At 40.7% G+C, this 27,727-nt stretch overlaps 1 protein-coding gene across 1 annotated transcript; it reads left to right on the forward strand.

Annotated features, from left to right (window-relative positions):
- Positions 1 to 3,228: 3,228 nt before the first annotated feature.
- OSGIN1 (oxidative stress induced growth inhibitor 1) lies at positions 3,229 to 27,727 on the forward strand. Its single transcript, XM_073659317.1, has 6 exons — positions 3,229 to 3,464; positions 15,469 to 15,564; positions 19,057 to 19,193; positions 21,592 to 21,783; positions 21,979 to 22,070; positions 25,475 to 27,727. The coding sequence occupies exons 2-6, from the start codon at positions 15,501 to 15,503 to the stop codon at positions 26,460 to 26,462; spliced, it is 1,473 nt and encodes a 490-aa protein (XP_073515418.1). The 5' UTR covers positions 3,229 to 3,464; positions 15,469 to 15,500; the 3' UTR covers positions 26,463 to 27,727.

Here is a 27,727-nt window from a genome sequence, read left to right on the forward strand (position 1 = left end):
TAATCCACTCCTGGTGCCAACACTTTCGGCCATGACTGTAATACATATTATTGGTGATAAACTACTGTATACGTGTCTGACAGAGATGAATACTCTTTTGGCGTCTGCTGAGCCCATAAATCCATATGGATGTATTCTTTGGATACCTTTGCCACTAAACAGCATAAATGTAATAAATATCTGATAGGAACAGGTTCCACTGGCGCATACATTAAATGGTATTACACAAAGTGGTGCAAAAAAAGAGGATAATATAATAGTACAATTACAGAAAAACTCAGCATAATACAGCAAATGTATAAAAGTCAGCAAAAATATATAATAGTACAGATGAACCTGCCCATAGCAGCTTAGTAGCGAAGGGGTAAGGGCCATGTAGAGAAAGAAAGTATTGTTTGTATTTGGTGTATAGTTAGGAAAAATAATTGGTTAAAGAAGCATATTCAAATTTTTATTGGCTAATCCTTTGTAAATGTACATGTAGTGTGGTGTAAATGTGTTTATATACTCACCGATCGCTGTCAACTCGTTTCCAGTCCTGCTTCAGTCTACTTCTGGGTCACATGACCTCTAGTCCAACTCCATGGATCATATTGGATTCTATGTATGTGCCGGAAATGGCTTTTACAATGTGATCCTATGGAACGTTGGAACGAGTCTCCATAGACTTTCATTGTAAAAGTGATTTCCAGCTCACACATAGACCCCAGTGTGAGCCAGTAAGTCAATATAGTCATCATGTGAGTGAGAAGAGGAGCGGAGCGGGGCTGGAAACTGGGGAAGATGGCGATCAGTGAAAATATTAACACACTTATACATACACTACACTACATATACAAAGATTTAGCCAATACAAATTTGAATGGGAGTGCTTCTTTAAAGAGGAATCTAACAGTAAGCTTACCACCTCCCAAATCCACAAGTGTTTAAGTTAAATCCATCAACACTATCTGTCTGATGTCAGGTGCCAGGCAAGGAAATCAGACAGTAAGGCTAAGTGCCCAAGATGCAGAAATGCTGCGGAGCGTTTCTGCATCTCCCTGGCAAGAAAAATGCATGCGGATTGTACATGCGGATTGTACATGCGTTTTTTTCTGCCAGGTAGAAGCGTTTGTGAAGCGTTCTTCACTTGCATTTCCACATACGGGATGTCAAGCGCTTTCCAAGCGATTTTAGCATCACTTGGAAAAGTGCTTGACAACTTGGTCACACTATATAAAACCATGCAACCGGCATGGATTTGTGTTGTGTGACCAAGTTATGATGCTGCAAATGCTGCATCAATAGTAAAAAAAAAGAATAAAAATGTTGAAAAAAAAAAAAAAACATACTCACCTTCCAATGGCCCCAGGTCTTCTTCTCTGGTGCGTCCGGTGTCTTTGGCGGCTCGCGGTTGTGTAAAAGGACCTTCCATGACGTCATTTAGTCATGTGACAGGTCACGCGACCGCCGACATCAGCGGTCACGTGAACTGTCACATAACTAAATGACGTAATGCAAGGTCCTTTGACACCACCGCAAGCAGCCGAAGAGCCAACAGCGTCGCTGAGAGCAGACAGGGGGCCATCAGAAGGTAAGTTTTTTTATTTTTTTATTTTATTCTTTTTTAACTACAGGTACTATGGTACCCGGGTCTGGAGGAGAGTCTCCTCTTCTCCAGACCCGGGTACCATCCGCGCATTGAATCGCATAACATCCGCAATGCAAGTCAATGGCGGCGATTTCACCGCGATTCCTCAAAATGAATGGTAGTGCTGCGGATTTTTCCGCAATGATAATCCGCAGCGAAAATTATCATTGGGAAACATAGCAGACAACTCAACATGCATTTTTAATGCGTTTTCGCATTAAATCCGCATCATGGGCCTTAGTGTTCAAACAAGCTAAAGAGGCTGGTACCGGGTATGGGAAACAACTTCTTGTGAAGTGCTCTTTCTTGCCCAGAGCACTTCACAACTCATTTGCTTATAAGTTAAAATGCTGATTTTTGGGGAATGCAGCAACAGATAGAAGATATAAAGGTAGATAGAAGTCAAAAGATGATGGATTTAACTTTGAAAGAATTGCATACTCATATGTGAGGTTTTGGGGAGGATGGGGGTTGATTTTACTGACAGATGCCCTTTAATATATCTCCATAATACTGTATTTGAGTTATACAATAATTTAAAATAAATTAGTGCTGGCTGTTTTGGAAGTCCTGCATCTGTTAACTGTTGTCTCACAACAGACTTTCATGGCATATCCCATCGATGTCTAATAGATGCAGTCCTGCCTCTTTGGCCCAACCCCATGTCTGTCTGATGCCTGATCTGCAGTGACAGGAGAGGACAGGGGACCTGCATGTGTCGGCTCTTTCTATCCATTCCAATGAGAGTTCCGAATACAGACAATCGCACTCTATAATTGTCTGCTGTGAGACAGCCCCTTTAACAAAGAAATGGCTGAGTAGTATAGTCAAATATCTCAGAGTACCCAAGGTCTTCTTATTCCAGGGAGTCGTATTTATTGTTTACGGGGAATGAATGGATGGCATATAAATAGAATATCAGTAAGCTTTTAGGCAGGGTGGTCTTTCCCTCTGTACCAGTGGTCTCTCCTTTAGTCTCTAGCTTGTTTTCGATCCTGTGTTATGTACTTATGTTTTTTTTTTTTTTTTTAACATAGTGTCTGGAAATAACATAACAAACATGTATCAAAAAATAGACTCTTGAACACTTCAGTCCTTTGATGAGATTCTGTCATTTGGTCACAGACTAGTTTCGTTTAACCCATTGTGTCCATATTTACAACTATAAGATAATTGTACCTAATATTCCAGGATTCATTTAGTGAACTATTCGCAGCTGTAGCTCACCTCCTTTTAAAGAGCTCAGTTTTTCTTTTCATTCTTTGGTCCCACATTTGTTTGTGCATTGTCATACGTGTCTGAAAACACAGCACATTTACCGGCAGTCCTATGTAAAACCAGTGTGATTACTTAACAACGGTGTCAAATGGCCAAGTCAGCTCTGCCAGTTCCGTAAGTTTAGTGCAGAACTTCCTCATTCAGAAGAGGTTTGCACGACATGCGAAAAGGAAAAATACTAGAAGCCTTCATGGTCCTGACTTCCCATCGCAGCCCTGTTCTTTTCCAGATTGTTCTTTCCTCATTGGGTTGGGCTTGTCAGCCCACAAGCCCGCTTTATCTGCCAGCCTCATCGCTGTCATGCTAGTTATGTCACTGAGGCTGAGCCCATTCATAAGCTGAGTAACACGAGCCATGCTGACTCATGCTTATCCCATGAAATGTGGAAGACCTCCTCTAAGTCCTGCTCCACCTCCTACAACATCTACCTGCTCCCAGCTATATAGAGCAGGTTCTGCTGCACATGGATAGATCTGAGCACTGCCATAGACCTGAGCTCTGCCATAGACCTGAGCTCTGCCATAGGACTGACCACCTCACTGCTGCTCTGCAACTGGTAAGACATTGATGGAACAAAGCAGAATACTGTTCTTCATCTATGGGGTTATTACAGGCTTCTTCAGTGTCACTTCATGTAAATATTGCTGAAATCAATGAAGTTCTATGGTAAAGTTTGGTCCTCAGGTGCTGAAGTTGTCTCTGCTGCTGCATTAATGTCCATATAGACCAGTAAGCTGTTGTAAGACTACTATTCCCAGCATGCTCTGGAAGCGTCGACCGCCAATGCATGCTGAGAGTTATAGCTTTCCAAAATATGAAAAAGCACAGTTTGGGGACCACTGATAAGACTGCTATAGGGTAATGACATATATACAAATCACACAGGCGATTTAATTTCAGCAATATTCCATTGAATAAGTGATACGGACTAGCTATTCAATTAATTTTATGCAATAATTGTAAAAAATTCAACTTTGCTGGATGTCTGCAGTCGTGAAATTGCAAAACGCAATGTCACACCTGCGAATGCAGCGTTAGACCGCATCATAGAGTACATGCGGTTATGAAAAACTGATCATTGTACTTATAAAATTGGCCTTTACAACAATTTAAAGGTACTTTTGCAGCACACACTAAGTATAGTGTGTCAGGAAACTGTCCAGATTCTCCTGACATCCACTCTCTTTATCAACATTCTGCCAGCACTATAGGTGCAGAAATTTCCTTTCTCCTACTTGACAGCATATTTTATGTCTGCCCTTATCCTGAACAAGTCTGCCTCTCTGCTATATCATTTTACAGTTTGACAGACAAGAAAGCAGGATTAGAGAAAATCAAGACACTGTTCATAATCAGACTCTGCTTCTCTGCTGCTAGAGATGGATTATACTGGACAACAGGTGGAGGATGGCAGGTTAGACATAAGAGAGACATCTTGTGATTGCCACTTTGGAGCAATTTTTTTGGGTGAAAACGTAATGTTGGATTACTTGTAGACTCGGACAGTAGAGGGCCCCTGTGCAAGAGCAATATATGGGCACTTTTCAGTCCAATACCTCAGCATAATGTACAATTCCACCTGCTTTGGAGGTGGAAAAGGGTCCCCTGACCTCTTTGGCCCTGTGCGGCCACACAGGTTGCACCAATGGTATGTCCATCCCTGTGTTGGATAAGTGAAGTACTTTGTATTTGTCATTGCAATGGACATCAACTGAGTGGATGTTTATTGAAATGACAGTGACCTTTTGAATGATATAATGGTGGTTGCAATTTTTGCTCTTAGATTTAAACCAATTCTGAAATCCTACGTGAGTCAGACAGGTTGCTATGGCCTGACAGCCACTATAAAAGCTGGTGCAATGAGGCAGTGTACACAAAGCAACCTGACTGTCTTTAACTGGTTAAAAAAAAAAGAAAAATTCAGCTCGCCGGCAGTCAAAAAGGGAACTGTTGGGAATTGTTATTTATGCATTTATCTTACGTTCTCCAAAGCAATTGTAAAGTAAAGCTTTTTCGCAAGACTAGCTGCGTTACAATGCAGGATTAGGAATGTGTGTATAATATCACCTCACTAGTCTGGAATGTTCACATTCTGTCTCAGCGCCTTGGATGCTCTGGTGAGAGCACATTACAGTGATAATATAAGAAGACCATAGACCGCGCTGTAAAGCTGCACATCATATCTATAGTCACTGAGTAAAAACACCATCGTACCAAGTAGACGTGATAACACAATCAGGCCGAACAGAAGCACAGTCCTCTGGTGACATATCACACAGTTAATATATCACCAAGATTTCAGACAGGTTGTGTACTGAATAGAATGTTATAAGAAAGATATATATATATCTTCATATATTAACTTCCTTAAAGGGGGTGTCGGCTTTTTAGAATAATGTTTATTTTACCTAAATGCATGTATTTTGGGCTATAAATTATTTTTGCATTTGGTATCTATTAAAAATGTTGCACCGTTTGGCTTTTACGGTATCTTTGTTTTGCTGCACATTTAACGTTGATGTGGTCTGTGATCATAGATCAGCTGAGAAGAGCTCAGAAAAAGACAGATAAGTTACAAACCGTCAGAACGAGCTTGCTGATGGATTGTCAGTTAGCTCACTCTGCAGCCACCGTGCTACACAGAGGCTATAAAAGGCAAATAGCAGAAAAAATTATTGCAACATAATTGCAAAGATGATTTTTAGGATCTATCAGAAGTGCCCAGTTTTTGCTCTTGTTTTACTCGTGCTGCTCCCATGACTAGTTTTTTTTTTAAATCTGCCACGTGGATACAAAGATAGGGGGCTTTTTATGTAGCCCTACTTTTTATTGTTGTTAGCAAAGGGGCGCGGCTCACAGGAGTCTCTGGGGGCGTTTTTTCAGGTTGATAAAGGCCATAAAAAAATGGTAAAAAATAAAAATATGGAACCGAATGGCAGATTTAAAAAAAAAAAAACAGCAACAGAATACTCTGAAGAGCAGCAGTCACCATACAGAAAAAAGTGTATAAAAAGTTCTCTATTCTGCCACCTGATGCAGGTTCCAACTATCGGGCCCTCACCATTCAATGAGATATCCCCTCTCTGCAGGATATGACAGGTGGATAGGTGATAAGTTGTTTTCACCAGAAACCCCCTTTACCAGTACTATCCTTCCTGTGTGTTAGTTGAAGAATGGTTAGATCTGTAATTATACCTAGCTACTTACAGGCGACCCCTCATGTACTAAGTGCCCGGCTTTTGCTCTTATTTTATTCTTCCTGATTATTCTAGTATTTTGGGATTTGCACACAGGGTAATTATGCAGAGCAGCCTAAAGACACGCCCCTGAGGATCATGTGAGCCCCGCCCCCTTGTAAAGACCATAAAATAAGCACTGAATAAAAGGGCCCATATGTCTGGATCCGTATGGCAAATGAAAAAAAACACACACCAGAATACTCAGGAGAGCAGCAAGAATAAAATAAGGCCAAAAACTGTCCACATGACATAGTGACAGGTCCTCTTTAAGTAGCAAGATATATTCATTATAGATGTAACCATTCTTACCTAGGAACAAGAAAGAGATCGCTATGCAGCAAGTTACAGGAGTTTTCTGGTGAAAACAAGTTTTCACCTATCCACCTATCCTGTCCTGTGGAGAGGTGATAACGTATTGATCGGTGGGAGTCCGACTGCTGGGACCTGCACCAGTCGGCAGAATGGAGAACTTTTGCCCTTGTTAGACCTGACTGGCATTGCCCATGGCAGTAATCCACTGCATTCATTCTTTGTGTGGGCTTCAAGAAAAAGCTGAGCGCAGCCCCTTAGGGAATGAGTTGAGCGTAGGTTGGGCTTCCACACTGCCGCTACAATCTGATAGGGGGAAAAGTTCCCCATGCTGCCAATCGGTGCGGGTCACAGCAGTGGTACCACCACCAATCAATAAGGTATTGTCTATCCTGCTGATAGGTAATAGCTTATTTTCAATGGAGAACCCCTTTAATTTAACACAACAAAACCAATACATTTCTATTGTTAGGAGGGAAATTACAGTGTTCTGTTAGGATATCCTTCTTCGTGATGTCTTTGACAATTGAAGAATAACTACATGCTCTATTATTTGGAGGGTCATTATTGGCAGCGCCCATATTCTGCACTTTTTTCTACATTGTTGTACATCCTTCGGTGTTCTTTATCCACAGAGGAAAAGGGCACAATTTTACAAGCCTTTCCAAAAAACTGTGCTGTATTCACCCTCCACCGGTCTATCACTTGGTTCTTCTACTGCCCTGGTCTCCTTTCCGTGGCTGCAGCTCTGTCGTTACACGAACTTCACTGCAGCCAATCGGTGAGCTCAGTACTCTCTGCCTGTTTAATAGGCATGAGCCGCTCAGAGCCACTGAACTCAGTGATTGGCTGCAGCAATGCTGACATGACACCACCACTTCTGCCAAGTCACAGAGAATGGAGTAGAGGCACTGACTTAGAGCTGGACCTGGGTAGGGTGAATAAAGCACATTTTATTATTTTGACAATAAAATGTGCATGTTATAAAAAGCTTTCTGAAAGGGGACAACCCCTTTAATGCAATTGTTCTACTGTATGATATTAATTGAATGTGATTATATCCAACTTCCTTTATTTCCAAAATAAGTGCATATGACAGGTCTGACCCCTGAGTGTCTGATGAAGCGCAAGTGAATGCGAAACGCTGTTACCCAGTCCCACACCATGTAACTCTCCTGTGATTTGCGCTTATTTTGGAAATAAAGGAAGCTTTGTATGCAGCTTGGTGCGTGCTGTAAGTTCTTCTCACTCATTATTCGATTTTTTTGTGCATCATCTGCTGCTGTTTTGTAACTGAGAATAATATAATGTAATATTCATACATAATATCAGTAAAGGCATTTATTTACCTGAAACGGCTGTTGAATAGTCTTCGTAGGTGTGACCTGCATTGTATAAACCTGCAGAGATCACAGTCAATATACATTCTGCAGAGTCACTGTTACTAAGGTTGTGAGTGCTATATCTCTGATCCTGTGCTATATCTCTGATCCTGTGACTTTCTTGTAAAAATATTTCCATCTTTATGGGAAAGTACTTTTCTACAACCTTAATGAGTGAATTAAGTGCAGACAATGGCTGTAGTGGTAGCCATAAAACAAATTAATATATCAGTTTTGCATATAGATTTTTATAGTGAATTATATACATTATTTCTCTGGTTTCATACCACGGTTATGCCACCTTTTCTGGTCCAAGAGTCACACTGTCATATTAAACTTATCGCAAGGGCTGCAATAAAACGTGAAGGTATATTAGCATCTGAGACATGTCATGTCGAAAGCATAAGACTGTAAATTCTTTCCAAGTGCAATACTTGCTAGACGGGTCAAACATAGACTTGAAGAGCCGCTTCAAGCTTCAATTGCTCCCAATGGTGGGTGACTCCAACATGTCTCCCTGCCCCAGAGGTGGTGTAGCCTGTGGAACCAGTATTAATACACTGTCCCTGCACTTTGGCCAACCAAGAATGCAGAAGTATGAATTCTCATTTCCTTAAATGTTTGCTGACATATCCTCACTCTCATGTATGGATATTTGCAGCTCACATGCCACACGTAGGACCTCCGTGTATGGCGGTGCATGAGCGGGGGCCTGCGCTCCTTCTCTCCACTTAGCCTTTATTTACAAACTCACGGTTGTACTAAGGAGCACGTGCCAGAACGTTCACATGGTTGGGTGAGGCTCTACATATCTGTGTGCCGAGCAATGATTAATGAGGGCAGTACAGTTGAGCTGGAGGGATCCAGGAGGAGGAGAGAGTAAGTGATACCGGGCTGATAATAACTATCTCAAAAGTCATGTAGAGTTTAGAACTTTATAGCCACCAAGTAAAAGTGCACCAGCGGTCTCATAATATTGATGTAATGATGAGCTCACCCTTCGGTCAGAGTCCTTATCACTCTTCGGTCAGAGTCCTAGTACGGGTGCAGTTAGACTGCCGTATTACTCGCTCAAGGATCACATCGCAATCCTCGGACTGGCCGTCGGCTCTCCTGACCTGAGTGTCTATTTCTATGCAGTTGTGACTCTCAGGTCAGGATTGCCGACGGCCAGTCCGAGGATTGCGATGTGATCCTTGAGCGAGTAATACAGCAGTCTGACTGCACCCTTAGGCCACATTCACACATTCAGTATTTGGTCAGTATTTTACATCAGTATTTGTAAGCCAAAACCAGGAGTGGGTGATAAATACAGAAGTGGTGACGTGTTTCTATTATACTTTTCCGCTGATTGTTGGTTTTGGCTTACAAATACTGATGTAAAATACTGACCAAATACTGAACGTGTGAACATGGCCTTAGTCTGAGGTACTGATGGGAGATTTTTCACATCATGACATTGAAATATTGTCATTCAGAACTCTAGGAAAGCTTGATAACAAGTATGTATGGCCAACATTGCATCCCATGCTGGTGACTAATCAGGCAGATTTCCATTTAGGCCTCTTGGAAAAGGACAGCCCTCTTAAATGGTGTATTTGCAACCATAAAGGTCACCAAGTTTTACAGATATAATTAAGAAATAATGGAATAAAATCCATTCCTTGATAAAACTTATTATTAGGGTTCCTCTCAATATCCAATAAACTATCTAGTTAATAACCCCTTAGGGTGGGCGCACATGATATTTTTTCCAGGTGGGTGAATCTGGCAAGCCTTTCAAAGGGAAGATGTTTCAGGAAACACTGCCATTTTTTCCCTGAAGTATCTTTATAGCATTTGTTTGGTTGTCTTCTGAGCACTTTTTCAACATTTTTGGCCTCCTGTTGTATTTTTGAGCATTTTTACAGTGTTTTTTGGACGGCTATTTTACCAGTGTTTTCCAGAATTTTTGTTTCAGTCCATGGAAGCAAAAACACTGGAAAAATGCTCAAAAACACATCCTTTGAGCCTTCTCATTGCCTTATATTCTAAAGTATAGTGTGACTTCAGAGCAAAAAAACGCCCGAAGAATGATATCCTCACTTCTTTTAACCGCTTGGAGTCTTTGGAAACGTGAGGTTAAAAGACGCTAAAAAGCCTGAACATATGAACAGCAAGTCATTTTTACACAGAAATGCATATGTTCATTATTTTGAGCGTTTAGCAAGTGCTTTTTCAGGTGGGTTTCTGAGCAGATTTGCCACAGACTAAGCCCTATACATTGCAAGGGTGAAGACTGCAATGATGTGAAGGGTGAAATCTGGAAAAAATCGGCAACATTAAGTTAAAAAATCCAAAACATTTTTTTTCCACTGCAGATTTTGGGAACATGTAGTAAGGTTTCATCTACAGAAAACTATAACAGCTCATTGAAGCATTCCGGGATGCCTTGGTAAAGGCTTAGCACTATAGTAGAGGGTGTGAGTCAGATCACACTAAATAATCGCCTCTGGCGTTCTACACTGCAGACTCAATTCATTCCAGGGACTTTATTGAAAGGTAATTTGTACACGTTTGGCAGATACCAGAGGAATGTTCTTCATTGTATAACCAGCCCAATTCTCAAGTAACAACATATTTCAAATGTCTGAGATCATCTTAGAAATATTCTTTCATGTACTAAGTAACATCCAAAGTTGCCTCTGCTGCCAGAGCAGAAGAAAAAGCTGCAGTCCCAGAAGCCGTTGAATCTCAAGTCTATTTGTCACATACAAAGTCCTTGTCATATGACATTTAAAGAGCTATTTTTATAGCAAAATAAAGTAAACACCCGCATTGTCCAAAAGATCTGCACCTCACACAGAAGAAAAATATGATTGGCCTTAAAGGGGTTGTCCGGTCTAGAGCTACAAGTCTGCAGTCACTTAGTGTGACTGCAGACTTGTGAATCTTCACATTGTGCACACAATGCGCTGTAAGGATTCCGCAGTGCATACTTCTAGCCACATTCCGACTAGATAGACGCTGCCTAGCTCAATGTAAGTGCATTGAGCAAGGCTGGAAACAGTCTAGTCGGAGTGTGGCAGCAGTATGCTTATCGCATACTTGTGGTCACATGACTGCCCGCTCCCGGCACCAGCAGTGTAGAATCCTCACAGCGTGCAGTGTGCACAATGTGAGGATTCACAAGTCTGCAGTCACATAGAATGACTGCAGATTTGTAGGCAAAAACAGGACAACCCCTTTAAAGGATTGTCAGGGATTGTAAAATCACTGTGTGATTCCTAGATCAAGCAGTGCGCCAACTGCCCTAAGTGCATTTTTGAACCCTGTCGTGAATCTGCCCTCAGCACCATAATCGACAAATCCATCCCGAAAGGTTGCAACTTCGAATCATTTTCTTGTGTAATCCCAGTTCATGTAGATACATTTCATACAGAACAATACAGATATATTTGGTATAATAGTATCCAGGTGTAATATTGTTTGTCTAAGAATTTACATTTGTGCTGTATGGGTAATTGTGATAGCGGTACTATGCCAACCTGGAAGGAAGGCAATGCTAATCATAGACCACCCTTCGGTGATTAGCGGACATGTACAGGAAATGCAGACCTGCTGTCACACAACATGTCTGAGGATCAGCTGTCAAATCGCTGAATTCTGCTTTCTTTAAAGCTGACGAACATGTGACTGAGAATCTGCTCCTTGTGTTTCTTATACTTGTGCTTTTTATACTCACTTGTAAAGGCTGCAGTATTGAAGTTAAAGGTGTATTCCCATCTCCAAGATCCTATCCCAATACGTAGTAGGTGTAATAATAATAATATTAGCAAATATCTCCAATTAGAAATGTAGTATAGTTTTTCTGATTCGCTATGTCTCTTTCCTCTTGTGCAGGCATTGCAGGACCTTAGGTATCCATGGTTATGACCACTAGCAACTAGCTTACTCACGGTCACTATATCAGAGGTCGTAACCATGGATACCTAAGATCCTGCAATGCCTGCACATGAGGAAACAGACATAGCGAATAAGAAAAACTATACTACATTTCTAATTGGAGGTATTTGTTAATATTATTATTATACCTACTACATATTGGGATAGGATCTTGGAGATGGGAATACCCCTTTAAGGGATTGCTATTACTGCAAATCTACATGTTCAGCAAACACAACTTAAAGGGGCTGCTCTCCTTTGAAGATTATATATTTTTTCTTCGTTAAATGCATTTGGTGCTGAAAATTATCTGAAGGTAGGATCAAAATTTGCAATGCAAGTCAATGGGTCCGTGAAAAAATCAGACCATCCGAGTGCGTTCCGATTTCAAAGACTGTCAGAATGAAGACAGTGGAAATTTTTTTATTTTTTTTTAAAATTTTTTCAAAAATAAACAAGACACTCGTTCCACAATCTGATCAATCTCTGATCAGACTCTGATAAGAATCAATATGATCTTCTTGTACGTGAATAATACGGACGTCTGAATGAGCCCTTAATATGCATGATATGTGCTCCTCGTAGACATGATAATGGCATGCTACTCAAGGCCATTGCACAGTAAAAAGAATGCTGATATGGAGATATCCACTGAGCAGATCAGTCTGGAATATTCTGGTAGTAATTGACCGCATTTAATATAGAATTGTGTAAGCATTCGGTAAGACAGGCAAAGCTCGCTCCATATATTGAACATTACAGTATACATCAACTTTTTTGGTTAAACATTAATATATAGCAAGTTACAGAAGAGGAGATGTGTTAATGACATAAAGATAATTTTATCTATCTTGCGTAATGCCATAAATACTATAACTGCAGAGTAAATGTCTACCTGAACGTTCTTTATAATACATCATACAATAGATGCAAAACATTATGTAAAACTCAAGTATATTATATATAGTGTATGTAAAACTGCGGGAAGTTTTCTGCCCAGAAAGCTAATTCTTAGAATTTGCCAGAGTTTCACCCATAGGTGAAGACTGGCCCCTTATCACCCAAGACACAGACGACAGAAATGCTGCTAATACATTGAAAAACTGTTCTCAGACCAGTCACTCTAAGAGCTCTTTAAACACTCACGTTGTTAAACTTCGCCTCTCGTTATCTACTTTACATTACTGAAATTGTATTCTGGGAATTATGATAATCTACGCATAAGAAGGGGAGGCAAATGACCACAAAAAAATGTCAGAAAATATGTAATTTTATTAATACTTAAAGATTAAACATATATACATTAAAGTCATGGGGGCAATGCATAAAAGAAAGTTCACAGCATAAGTATTAGAAAAGAGAACAACACAGACATTAGGACCCCAAGATTCCAACACACGTTTCGCTCTTGGCTTTCTCAAGGAGTCTGGGAATTATGCCATACAGTAAGAGCTTCTCAAATGACAGCGATGTAATACAGTATATTTGACTAGAGAAATTTGGCTGCTGTTATAGCACGGCTGACTGTAGGAAAGCTGCCATGTCATAGTCTCATGTTCACAGTTATATTTTACAGGGGCATGTAAAAGTTTGGGCACCCCTGGTCAAAATTACTGGTATTGTGAACAGTTAAGTAAGTTGAAGATGAAATTATCTCTAAAAGGCCTAAAGTTAAAGTTAACACATTTCCTATGTTAGGCAAAAAAATATGTATTTTTTCATCTCTTACATTTTAAAAATTCCAAAAAGGAAAATAGGCCGTATATGGTGCTAAAGCTGATTAGAACGTGGCGGACTTATTACCTTCTTAGAACTAGTTTTTCAACATTTTGCAAGGATAACCTTGAGATGTTGCACATGTCACATTTTCAGAGCAGATAACATAATGTCCATCCATCATGTCCAGCTGTCACTTTACACCAGGGGTTACGGCCCTTCAGGCTACACATAGGAGTATTCTGAGATTTTTTAAATTTTCCCAGGAGTAAGAAGTGATCACCCCTTGAGTCTCCTACTGCTTTAGTGATGCCACTCCTGGGGTCCCCACCGATAATGTAAGTGATGACACCCCGTGACTGTTGCAGCCAACCACTTGTCTCAGTAGTTAGATGATGCATATACTAATATAAGGGGCAAATCTGTTGGCCAATCTGCAGAAAAGCCTCTTGTGTACCCCACATTCAACGTCACAATTGAAGATCATATTTACCCAGGTAGCAAGAAAAAGTGTACCCTGGCAGAAACTTACTGATGCTAAGTCTGTCCCTGTATGATGCTGAGGCCATATCATAAGCCATAAATAAAGCTCAGGCTCTTTAAGGCGGCATTCACACATCTGTATGACATGTCCTAGTTCTGTCCACTTTGTCTCTCGGACAGTACACTGACCCTAAGAGTTTTATTAATCCGTTCACACATCTGTTTTAAAAACTGATCAGTCCGTGAGACTCACAGCAGGTCCTATTCTCTTCCATTTTCACCCATTAAAGTCTATTGGGATCTATGTAAAACTGATGATGCATCAAACACCAAAAAAGTTTTGACAGCCCACCTGCTTCAGTGAAAGAAATGGGTGAGATAAATGGAAGCAACTGGGATAACGCCTGAGAAAAATATTGGTCTGTTTATCATGGTAACACTCACTCGCATGTGTGAATGTATCCTAAGAATCAGGGGTAACTTTTCCAGCGTTGTGGGTGATAATGTTCTAAACCAGTGTATATGTCACATTCACAAATGCACTGGGGCTTTAAAATCCATATTATCCTCTACAGGCGCAGATCACTGGCATTTATTAGCCTATATAAAGCCATTATGGTTTGTTGGCATAAACATAAGCTTATCTATGGTAATGTAATCATAACTAATCTGTGGTGTGGAGGAGTGGCATTATGAGTGGGTATAGTAATGGGCAGGGCTGTTTGAGCGGCATTGACAGATGAAATCTCCTTTCTTTGCTGCTGGTATGAAATCTCTTCACTTTGCCAATCCTACACTCAGAAGCTGGCAGCTTCCTCAGATCATTATATGTTACAGCACTCAAGAAATATCTGTAGGCGTTGGCAGTGCTGCTTTGTCTATTCTTATAGAGAACTGACAGCTGGTACATGCTGCCCTATCCATGGATAGCAGGTATCAGGGACTGGCTGTATTATCTTAGGAGGGTCCCCGGCGGCTTCTCCCCACCCGCTTCCTTGGATTGACAGGTCTCTGCCTAGGTGCGCATATAGGCAGAAACCTGTCAATTCATGGCGACGGCCGGGGAGAAGCCGCTGGGGACCCGCCTGTTCAGCTAGTCCCCAGCGCCGCTCGATCCCCGGAGGCTTTTTTTTGTCCCAAATTGGAATATTTCAGCCAATCTATGGAAATGTACATTTGAGGTAATGAAATAAAAAACACAATGGTGCTGCTAAGGGTATGACAAAATCTTACTAGTATCTGCCATGCCATTTGTCAGCTTATTTTTCCACTACTGTTCTCAAATTTGCATCAGAAAAATCTGCGCCGATAAGACCGACAATGTAGATCTCCAATTAAAAACACTAGGAGATGGTTTGTGGCTGGTTTTATGCACATTTTTTTTATCCAGCATACCTAAAAATATATATGATTGTAATAGTATTATAGGTCTCCTTTTATTGTATATGTTATAAAATGGTACAAAATAAACTTCTATGTGAGTAACAGCAATTTCCTCTTATTACAGAACCTTTGATTGGATTCCCACAAGTGACCAATATGTCTGCAAAATTAGCAGAGCTCCACACCAGTATGGTATCTCCTCTGCCAGTGCTTGTAATAGGTACGTTTCTGAATCATCATACAACCGGGCAACTCACATCTCGCCAACCGCCATAATGTCATTGGCTATGTGGCCATGTGCGTGCCACTGACTGATCCAATACACCAGTGACCTCCATTTTATCTTTGTTAATATAATCATTGGTTCATAGGTACCGAGGACAAGTTACAGCTTGTATTTCATTACATAACCAGGCTGTGCCCATGCCAGCTGATGTCACTATAAACCAGCTGAGAAAGCCGCCCAGCAGGTTCTCCACGGGAGAGCAAAACTCTATTGTTATGGGTCTAAACGTATCTCCTTGACCATCAAAGTAGGAAAATCATTCAACAAATGTGTGACATATTCCCACAGAGAAGGAAAATGTTTTCATTACTGAAGAAAATAACGCACCGCGGAGACTTATCATTCTGCTAAATATTCTGCTGAGCGAGATAAATGCCCTTGAATTCTAATAGTCTGGGGAGAATAAAACAGATCAGAAATGAAACAATGTAATTAATTTCTTTTAGCTAAATAGATTTGTTCCTACTTACAGTCCCATCTTCAGGGCTCATTGAGCCCTTGAGTGTATTGGTGGTCACATTTCAGCAGAGAAAAACATCAAAACTGGTCATCAAAATATCGAAAGGTGTTGGATCGGCAGTTCTCAATTAATTTGGAGAACTTTGTCAGTCTTGTCCCTATAACACCAAGGGTGGATCATTCTTGGAGGTTTCAATGCTTGGATGAATGACTCTCTCACAGTTTAAACAGCTAGTTAGTACCAGGATGAACTCGGTTTCTTTCAAGCAGTCCATTCAGCCACTGACAGGGAGGGTCTTTTTATTCTACAGAGGGCTGGAAATATCAAATGTAATTGTAAGGCCTGTTATGTAGTCAGACCATCACACCATTGATGTCTCATTCAGCCCCCCAACTGTCAAGCATCAAAATAAAAAATCAATAAAACATAGGATTCCTAAAGAATTATCTTTAAATGATATTAGGAACAATCTCTGTTGAACACCTTCTCAGACTCTGGCTTCCCAGTGCAGAAATGCAACGTATCTTTGTCATCTACTTCCGATATTATGGTTCCCCGGAACACCAAACATTTTAACCAAAAAATTGTTACGCACCTATCTTGGCTCCTGAGCCGGGCTCTGCTCTCTTCACCTCTGCCTGTCGCCCTTTGCTGTGCTCTTTGTCGGGTTTCACAAGGTACCCAACAAACTTCAATGACATTACCACCCAAGACCTTTTAAAGCCAATGTGGACACACTTGTGTCTGAGTATTAAAGGGGTTGCCCAGTTTTTTTTATATTGATGAGCTATCCCTGAGATATCCCTGGGAGTGCGACACCCGGCACCGCTGTTGATTAGCTGTTTGGGCTACCCGCGGTGGCTAACTGTGATCAGTTGCAGAGCTTTACAGCACACAGCACAGCTCTGTCAAGTGAATACTGACAGTGGCTGGGTTCTGCACATCTGCTCCTATTCAAATGCTCAGCGACAAACCACATCTGGCCGCCACTGGCACAGAGAACAGCTGATCAGCAGGGGTGATGGCTGTTGCACCCCTACCAATCTGATACTGATGATCCATCCTAAGGATAGGCTATCAATATAAAGTACTGAACAACCTCTTTAAGTAGGCCTTGTGGTTACTTTCTGCATTGGTTTTTGTCCCACTAGTTTACTCAGCTGGTATCATCTCATCATCTCATCTCATTGCTAGAATCTACATTTGCTCCCTGGCTCAAATCTAAAGCCCCCGTCTCACATAGTGAGATCACTAGCGAGATCGCTGCTGAGTCACAGTTTTGGTGACGAAACAGCGACCTCACCAGCGATGTCGCTATGTGTGACACTTTGCAGCGATCAGGCCCCTGCTGTGAGGTCGCTGATTGCTGCAAAATGTCCTGGACCATTTTTTGGTCTTTGCCTTCCCGCTGGTCAGCACACATCGCTGTGTGTGACCAGCTGGACCAGCGATCAGGCTGGTAACCATGATAAACAGAGCGTTACTAGGGGCACGCGCGCACCTAGTAACCCGCTGTTTATCATGGTTACCACTCTGCTACGTTGAGCAGTAACCTCCAGCTCACCGCAGCAGAGTGGTAACCATGATAAACAGCGGGTTACTAGGTGCGCAGGTGCCCCTAGTAATGCGCTGTTTATCATGGTTACCAGCCTGCTCCTGATTCAGCAGGCTGGTAACCAGGAGCAGGACATCGTGGAAAGATTCTTTCCACGATGTCGCTGCTCCCCTGATCGCTGGTGAGCGTGCCTGTTTGACAGCTCACCAGCGATCACATAGCGACGCAGCAACGATCCCTGACAGGTCGTATCGTTGTCGGGATCGCTGTAGCGTCGCTATGTGTGACGGGGCCTTAAGCATAGCAAGCGCCTCTCTATCGCTACTACAACAGTGCGTGTCTTCTCCATTGTTTGCTTCAACAATCTACATTTGCTTCATGCATCACATTTGTAGCTAACCCTTTGCTAAATGCATCTGACACCTGGATCAGACGTTTTTTGCTACGAAAGCTGTATGAAAACACTTTAAACGGAGCTGCGCTCCTCAACTCCATTCACAGTGTTTACATCCAGCAGTCAGAGCAAAAAACAGCTGATCGGTGGAGGCGTCTTGTGTCGGACCCCCATCGATCTGCTACTTATGACCTGTCCTGCAGATAGTTCTTGAATTCTGTATTTCCAGACAACCTTTTTAAAAGGGTTCTCTGGTAATAGAGAATGAATAAAGGAAATGCCATTATAAATAAACTCCTAAAGACTTTTAATTAGCAGCTCACAATCATTTTGTCTAGGGGGTAATCACTATAGAATTAACGTGGTCACTGTGCTGTTATACTGACACAAGCTTGTCCTGGAATGTCATTAGCGCAGGAACCTATGGACATGTGGAGGAGGAACGTCCTCCTCTGGGAGATATCCTATACCATGTACGGTCCTGGAAAGAGCTGCTTCCAGCACCCGGCGGTGGTTCATCTAGTAAAAAAAAATCATTGAGTGACAAATTTAAAGTAACTGATCCTTCTCAAATGATGTCAGGGGAGACTCCGGAAACCCCTCATACACATTACATGGTCATATATATTCTTTAGTGATGCCTCATTGAAAGGGGCCTGACTACTAATGTTACTTCAAATACTGTAATAACACATTCAGAGCTTTATCTGACAAATTTAGATAATTATTTATTATTATTTACTTATTCATTTTAATTCCAATGTACTGTACTTGCAAAAATAAGCTTACAATAAACTGAGAAAAATACATAAGTTTAAAAAAAAGTTCAACTAAACATAAGTAACAGACAGGTGCGATGGCAGAGAGGACCCTGCCCGCGAAGGGTTACAATCTACTGGTTACCTATTAGGTCACATTCTGTAAAAGCATGTCCGCTCCTGTGATCAAGGGCTGCATGCAATGTGTGATGCTTTATAACATTACATTTTACATACAATTCTGTATCTCTTATTCCAGGTAACGGCCCATCAGGCATCTGCCTCTCCTACCTGTTGTCTGGATATACCCCTTATATGAAAGAAGATGCTATCCATCCAAACCCCTTATTGCAAAGGAAGCTGGAAGAACTTCCGAATGTTCCTATCACTCAACAGGTCAGTATAGACTAAAAAATCCTCAGTTGTAACTGTGAGGCCCTGTGCACACGTTGAGTATTTGCTGAGTTTTTGCCTCAGTATTTGTAAGCCAAAACCAGGAGTGGAACAATCAGAGGAAAAGTATAAAAGAAACACGTCACCACTTCTGCATTTATCACCCACTCCTGGTTTTGGCTTACAAATATTGAGGTAAAAAATGCACCAAATACTCAACGTGTGAACGTGGCCTTAGAATGTGAATATTTATTATTCTCTCACATTCTTAGTTAACACGAATGCTCTACATAAAATGTTTAAGTGAATCCGTCACCAGGTTTTTCCAATCCTAAATGAGAGCAGCATGATGTAGGGTCAGAGACCCTGATTCCAGCTATGTGTCACTTACTTTGCTGCTTGCTATAGTTTTGATAAAATCACTAATTTATCTGCTGCAGATCTAGCAGGAATCTGAATGCTGAGCTCTGTATAAACCCACTCACACCACTGATTGACAACTTTCTGTGTACACTGTACGTAGGAAGAAAGCTGCCAATCAGTGGTGGGGGCGGGGTTATATACAGCTCATGAATATGGAAGACTATCTGGCAGCAGGTTTTTTAGTCCTCTAGTGATAGTGATAATCTCCTGCTGATATGTAGCATAGTGCGGGGCAATAGCCATGGGCGAGGTATTCATGCTTCTCTCTCAGGATCATGCTATCTGTTATCTCGGTCTCCGCTCAGTTTTGTGACACCCAATCCATGTGGCTCTGAGCAATCAAACTTAAGGTCTGCTCTAGCTGAAAGCTAGGCCCTATCTCTTTTCCTGATGGGAAACTCCCCATTGTGCCCACACTAAGCTCCTCTCCCTGGGCTAGTCCCAGCTGTTAAGCTGTAAGCTACCACCTAGTGCTGGCAGAACACAACCTATCACTAATAACACACATTACTAACCACGTTGCACATCAAAAATACGTTATAACAATACACGTGTCTTCATGAACGTGGGCAACACCTCCACCCCGATACAGATAAAAGAATTATTTTACACAATGTACAACAAGCAGCCCAATAAATGACACATCCCTGGAATCAGATTCTCTGTCTCTACGTTATGCTGCTCAAAGATTAGGCAACAAAAACCTGGTGACAGTTTCCCTTTGAGTAACTTCATAAACACTTCTTTACCTATCTTATTGGTACTGAACAAAAGGTACTACACTCCAGAGCTGCATTTACAATTCTGATTGCTTTAGAGCTGAAATCTGTAAAACCTGACACATCCTTGGTTCCAGGTGCAGGGGCATTTGCAATCTGAAATTCCATGCAGGCAGCTATTAACACATCTTCTCCCCTAAGGCCATTTTTACAAGGCAGTATTTAGGTCTGTATTTTGCATCAGTATTTGCAAGTCAAAACCAGAAATGGAAAATAAACTTCTGTGGGTTACAGATACTGCTGCATCTACCGTCCAAAATGACAGTGAAAATGACCTGAAGGAAGTATATTTAATAATAATAATAATAATAATGCTGAGCTGAAACACTAGACACAACCAAATGGAAATTGCATTGTTATAGATGATACAATACCCAAAGCAGCCACCTGTGCACTATACTATTAACACAGCGAGCTCCGTGGTACTGTTATTGGCATAGCTCAGGCTCATTAATGTAGTGTTTTACATACATAGACAGCACTAGAGTATGTGCACATGACGTCTTTTATAGAGGAAGATGCTTCGTTGTATTATTTAATTAACAGTCTTTTTTATTGTTCTTTTTAGTCGTTTTCTGAGCCCTGTCAACGTTATGGGCATCCAGTGGGTTTTCTCCCTGTTTTTTTGGGTTGTATTGTTTGCTGACATTTTCCAGACTTTTTTTCAACTGCTTTTAACAAGGAATCAACCAATAGTTATTTTTTTTTTAAAAACCAAAAATGCCGGCAAACAGCTCAAAACGATGCGTGGACTTTTTCCGGTTGTATTTTCAGCCTTCCCGTTGACTTGTATTGTAAAGTATAGAGCGTCGGCAGAGTGGAAAACACCTGGAGAATGGTCCTATCATTTCTTATAACCGCTTGGAATCTTGAAGCAGTTAAAAGATGATCAAAAAACTGAAGCAAGTCATATTTGCATGGAAATGCATATGTTCATTCTTTTTACGTTTCAGAGCATTTACAGCCTGTAAAACACATCTTGTGCGCATACGCTTAGTGAGCTAATAGTGTAGCCAATGTGGCAGTTGTGTCGATGATTTCCACATCTCTGTGTTCACAATCTCTGGTTCTTCTGATCAACAGAGATCTCCCCACTGGTCAATATTTGCTTTAAAAAGGCGAAACTATATTATGATAATACTTTGTACATCTTGTGTTCTGTGGACCTTTATGAACTAATTCTTTTTTTACCTTTTCAGGATCTGGAGTATTTGTCTGAGGGCTTGGAAGGTCGCTCCAACAGTCCGGCCGCTGTGTTGTTTGATACTCTGCTCAGACCAGACACTGACTTTCTAGGAGATGTGGCTTCTGTGTTGCAGTGGACTCTAGAACCTGAAAGTGCGATTCCTCACCTGGTGCTTGGGCGAGGCCCACCCGGAGGAGCATGGAATGTAGGTATTCCTGGTGGAAACCAACAACGGCTAGAATTAGAGACCAATCTGGACTTTGTTATCAGAATTAATCTTACATGCATTGAATAATAGCATTGTTTTACACAACATGGTCACTAGGCCGCCCACTGTGACCACATTTGGAGCAATGTATTTCAGATAGAGATTTAACTAACATTACATTTACTGTTTCAGGCCATTGAGGGATCAATGATAACTCTTAGCCGTGGAGACTGGATGGGGCTGCCTGATTTATCTTTCAAAGACTGGATGAGGATGAAAAAAAGGTAAGATATCAAATATTTGGTTGTTAAATATACAAAAAAACTTCTAATAATAGTATAAGCATGAGGTGCACTAAAATAAAACTCACCAGTAAGTATATGAATCTTTGATGTGTGCTCTTTGGTCGAATTATGATTATTTTCACTATTTCGTTATTTTTTAAAGTTATTATTTTTTTTTTTTTAAAGTGGGTGATTCACCAGTGATAACTTGTCTCCCACTGGGACCAGCACCCCTACAGACTCTGCAATTAATGGAGCAATGGACTCGCATTTTCATCACTCCTCCACTCAATGTCAAAGGGACTGCTGGAAATAGCCAAAAGCAGTGAGCACTCCAGAGTAGTGATGAGTGAGAGTGCTCGTTTAACCCTTTAAATGAGCACGCTCGGGTGCTCGCCAAGTATTTGCGGCATGCTCACCATCTAGGTTTGATCCCCCGCGGCTGCATGTGTCGCGGCTGTTAAACAGCTGCGACACATGCAGTGATTGCCTAACAAATAGGGAATCTGTCACGAGCTTTTTGCTTCCCCATCTGAAAGCAGCATGATGTAGGGGCAGAGACCCTGATTCCAGCTATGTGTCACTTACTGGGCTGCTTGTTGCAGTTTTGATAAAATCACTGATTTATCTGCTGCAGATCTAGCAGTTGTCTGAATGCATCATTGATTGGCAGCTTTCTGTGTACACTGTGCATAGGCTGAAAGCTGCCAATCAGTGTTGGATGCAGGGTTATACAAAGATCATGAATATGGAGGACTACCTGGCAGCAAATTTACTAGTCTTCTAGTGATAATCTCTTAAACTATGATTTCATCAAAACTATGGCAAGCAGCCCAGTAAGTGACACATCATTGGAATCAGCGTCTCTACTCCTACATCAGGCGTCTCTAAGATTAGGTGAAAACACTTGTTGACAGGTTCCTTTTAATTGAAGAGGCAACTGGGGGACTTTGTAATTTACTGGAGTAAATGCTCTGTCTAAATTCAGAAAAAAGGGGTTTGCTTGTATAGGAACTTTTCTAATTACTTGAATGGGGCTAAGCTGTAATACTACACACTCCCCATGATAATCACTGGCGCTATTTCCTTTTTTGATGTCTCATAAACTCGTACAGAACATTTAAATATATCTTTTAAAGTATAATTGTCCAAAGCGAAGCAGCCCCATAAGCTGAAGGGTTAAGAAAGCCTACCACAGACATTAGATAATGGTATCAGCATTTAGTGGTAGCTCTGAATAGAGTTCCTATACCTTAAAGGGGTGGTCTTACATTGACAACCCCTCAGGGCTTATTCACACGTCAGTTTTTGGGTCAGTACTTTTCATCCCTGTTTGTATGCCAAAACCTGGATTGGAACTTACAGAGAAGAACTATAATTGAAAGATTGACACTTGTTCTGTGTTTTGGAGACTGTTTTGTTTTAGCATAGAAATACTGATCAAAAATACTGATGTGTGAATGAGGCCTAACTGGGAGAATGTAAATGACCTTTTCATCTCTTCTAAAGTTTCCCACGCTTTAATATATGTAAATAATCAGAAATGGAACGGTTTCATCCTCAGGGTTAACACATGTTAGGGCGTATGGACATCATAGATGAAGATTCCTGACTCAGGGTTCTCTTCTCTTAGCCAGAGGAGAAAGCCAGTGATAAGGAACGGACGCGGCTCTATCGTTAGGCATCTCAGAAGCTTCATCATGTAGCTTCATGTAGAAATACAACTGCTTCATCCTTCTGGTTCGCAACATCTACTGTCAGGGAACATGGTGTCCTCCATTCCTATTATGAAATGGGCTTGTCCTGCTGAAATCAGACACTACTCTGATGTGTATGGCCAGCTGAAGGATACACCTTGTATCACCTATCCGCTCATAGTCAGATCTACACATTACGTTACTTCAGGCACGGAGCGGTGATCATAAGTAATGTACAAACCGTTCTGTTTTACAAGTCAGCAGATACAATCTGAATCAGGTAATTGCTGTAACATTAGCACTCCGCCTGCAGACATTGTAATCGGCCCGATTTATCTCAGGTATTCAGATCGCGCATAACCCGCATGTGAATGCACAATGTCATGCACAGACAACTATACAATCATACCAGTGGTAATAGTGCCAAATATTATGTACGCTGCTCCCTTAATTTTTTTTTTATGCCGTTAATGATTTTTGCTCTCTAAATAATTAGGAAAAGTTTTAATGGTAGTAAATCGACGATTTTCCAAATCACAAAAAATTGCTTGCCGCTTGATGCTTCCGCATTTCCCTCTCCTCGTTCTGAGTAGTGATTAATTATAATGGACATTTCAAAATAATGGGTTTTGTTCAGGCACAATTAACCTCTTGACATCCAAAACACGTTCTTCACATTTCTGCTTAAAATTAACAAAAAACTTACAAAACAGGTTTACAGGTTTAACAAACTGGATCTACTGGTGTTTTTGGCCAATACATAGAATAATTTTACCTTGCCTGTTTTTTTTCCAGAAACAAAACACTTTTCCTATGGGCTATAAATGTATTAAATAAAGCTAAACTACCAGAGCTCATGTAGTTGTTCTTGACATAGGTACGGGTCCCAGTTTTGGGACTGGTACATATCCAATATATAGTACATCCAGAAAAAAAAAAGCTGACATAGTGTTGTAGAGATTAAAAAAAAAAAAAACTGAGCGTTTTATTTAATTGCACAATGGTCTGACTCCTTTGTCAGGTATAATTATCTATATAGCACTTAATAAAGACTTAAAAATACACAATTAACCCAAAACAAGATCAATCCAAAATGCATACAATAAAATATAATATGAAATCTATGACTAGAAGCTGCGATCATCAGATCGCCTGTGTGTAGGAGAAATGCTCACTTACTATGAGTGCCGACCACTGGGCGCTTCTCTCTGCAACGGACTTCCTCCGGAACTCCGAACATCGCAACCGACTAACGGAAGAAATCCCTGTGTGGCGTTTAGCACCGGACGCTAACGGTCCGGTACGAACCCTGAACTTTTAAGTTCAGGTTCACTCATCTCTATTCCTGTATAAAGGAACCCAGTCTGCAGGATCCATTGTCATTTATATAAAATGTAGCATCGGTGAAAGAAAGCAGACTTCTTAGAATGATCTCCCTTATGAAGGTGATATTTCCCTATTCACTACAGTGGGAAGACCTGAATATGTCATTGATCTTCAGTTACTTTGGTAACAGAAATATTCTGTAAAGAAAGAGATTGATCTTGTGTAGCCTACATTATGCTAAGTCTGTATGGTAATATGCAATGACTTCTAGTGGGATTTTAATCTCTCCAACAATATAAATCACTCGATATGTATATCAGTTACGTTAATGTTGGCCATATAATGGAATATTAATATGTGTTTCACTATTCTTATTTTTAGGAACCTCAGGAATGATAGGTCCACGGCAGGGGACATCTTGAATTACTACCAATACTACGTAAAGAATAAAAGACTGGAGAATAATTTTTTATCTGGTGCAGTTGTCACCTCTGTCATAAAAATAAGCAAAGACGTGGAAAACACTTCTGGGAATGAAATCATTTGGAATAGTGCAGAGTTTGACGAAGAGCCAAGCCAGGGAATGAGTGTATTTCAAGTTAGTGGATTTATCAAAAATGACATTGGTCCCAAGCAGAACTTCTGTTTATACGCTGAGAATGTCATTTTGGCAACAGGCACATTTGACAGCCCCTCATGGCTGCGTATCCAAGGAGAAGACCTCCCATTTGTCTCACATGAGATATCTGCTCTTGAGGAGGCAGTAAAATCAAAGAAAGTCCACCAGGGTTCTGACCCTGTGCTTATCATAGGTGCTGGACTGACGGCTGCAGATGCCATTTTGCTTGCACATCATTACAACATCCCAGTAATCCATGCTTTCAGAAGACGAGTTAATGATCCAGCTCTCATCTTCAACCAGTTACCACATGTCATGTACCCAGAGTACCATAAGGTATACCAAATGATGAAAGAACAATCAGTCTTTCAAGGAGGACCCTACAAGGGCTACATGAGTCTTCCAGAGCACCATGCTGTGTGTTTCAATGATGAGAAGAAATGTACCTTCAGAGATAAGCATGGTCAACATAAGTCATTTAATGTTTCAATGGTTCTGATTCTCATTGGTTCTAATCCAAACTTGTCTTTTCTACCCAAAAATGGTACAGATTTAGCTTTGGATATTGAGCAACCAGTCAACTCTAAAAGGAATCCTCTTGACATTGACCTATTCACATATGAATGTATTCAGGAGAAGGGACTATATGCGGTGGGACCCCTGGCTGGTGATTATTTTGTACGCTTTGTTCAAGGTGGTGCATTAGCTGTTGCCAGCGCTCTCCAAAAATCTCAGAAGAGGCCCCCCTAATGATGTACAATAACACATTAGGGGATACTTTAAGGAGCTGCTGCTCAGGTCAATAATTTCAGGATCAGCAGAGATTTTACATGAAAAAAGACAGAATGTCTTAGTATTTAGAACATTCCGGCTCTGTAGAAAAAACTGTTTTCCAGGGGATCCGTCTTGTTACTGTTACACGAGGCTAGATTTTGCTATTGAGAGCTTCTTTGATATTGAAGGGATTATATAGTTCAGTCATGTATTAATAACTCATTGCAAAAGTTCTCAGCCAAAATATATTATTTGATGTCATTTAGCATATCTAAAGCACTTAAACCATAAGCACTTATCATAAAAGAAAAAAACTTACCAGTAAAAAGGCTAAAATACTGGGTTAAGGTTGGTAATCACTTTGGTGCCTATTCAGTGGACAACCATTCCAAAACTTCCTTGTCAGACTACATAGTCTCTAGTAAGAAGGATGTAATTGAAGTTTTTAGGTAGAAACCAAATAACAGACTACTAAACCTCAGCCCTTGTTTACACTTTGAATGAGGGTGAATCTTATTTCACCAGATTGCATTTGCTATTATTTAGTCATGTACATCATGGCATTAGTGCCTAGAGCATGAAACATTACCTATGACTTTTCAAACATTTTTCGGAATGACCTCAGTCAGATACAAATGAGCCAAAGAAATTAAGTAACACCGTTGCTCTTTAAAAAAAATAATGTAATTTCCTATTGCGAGCGGTTCCAATTTGCTAAAGGTGTGTCCATAGGAAATGTTCCCCCCAGGGAGTGGCTGGTTTAATTGTAATTGAAATACAATTCTTATTCAAGACCCCCATCTATTAGCCAGAGCGGATTGCTTCTATAATGAGAGTTCATTGCCTGGACCTTAAATATCATTGAAACCCTGTAATACTTTGTCTTCCCCATGATGGCACTTTAGGAACATTATTCCCTAGCTGTGGGTTAAAGCCACTAATTACAACTGTTGCTGAGGATGGTGCTAGTGTTGGGCAAATGTGATCTCCCATTGTCAAAAGATGCTTTAAACTAAAAAAAATGTGTCCAAAATTGACGTGAAATAAAACTGCACTGAATGAAACGCTAAACTAATTGTATACTCACTGTATATTCTACATTCTGTTTAAAAGGTTAATATATTGTTATTTGTAATTGTATCCTATTCCTTCTTGATGTTTGTATTTTTGTAACTATTGTTCAAAGTTTTTATATTTTAATCTATTTTATTATTTGTACAATAAAAGGCATTTATATTAAA

This window comes from Phyllobates terribilis, unplaced genomic scaffold (genome assembly GCF_046119375.1).
Source record: "Phyllobates terribilis strain yellow unplaced genomic scaffold, ASM4611937v1 Scaffold_13__5_contigs__length_258822181, whole genome shotgun sequence".
Classification (NCBI taxonomy): Eukaryota; Metazoa; Chordata; class Amphibia; order Anura; family Dendrobatidae; genus Phyllobates; species Phyllobates terribilis.

Bases quoted from the DNA above. Each gene is read 5' to 3' on its own strand.
- OSGIN1 (XM_073659317.1), top strand. From the start codon at position 15,501: ATGTCTGCAAAATTAGCAGAGCTCCACACCAGTATGGTATCTCCTCTG. The intron at 15,565-19,056 runs GTACGTTTCTGA...CTCTTATTCCAG, and splicing joins TCTGCCAGTGCTTGTAATAG to GTAACGGCCCATCAGGCATC. The intron at 19,194-21,591 runs GTCAGTATAGAC...TTACCTTTTCAG, and splicing joins ATGTTCCTATCACTCAACAG to GATCTGGAGTATTTGTCTGA.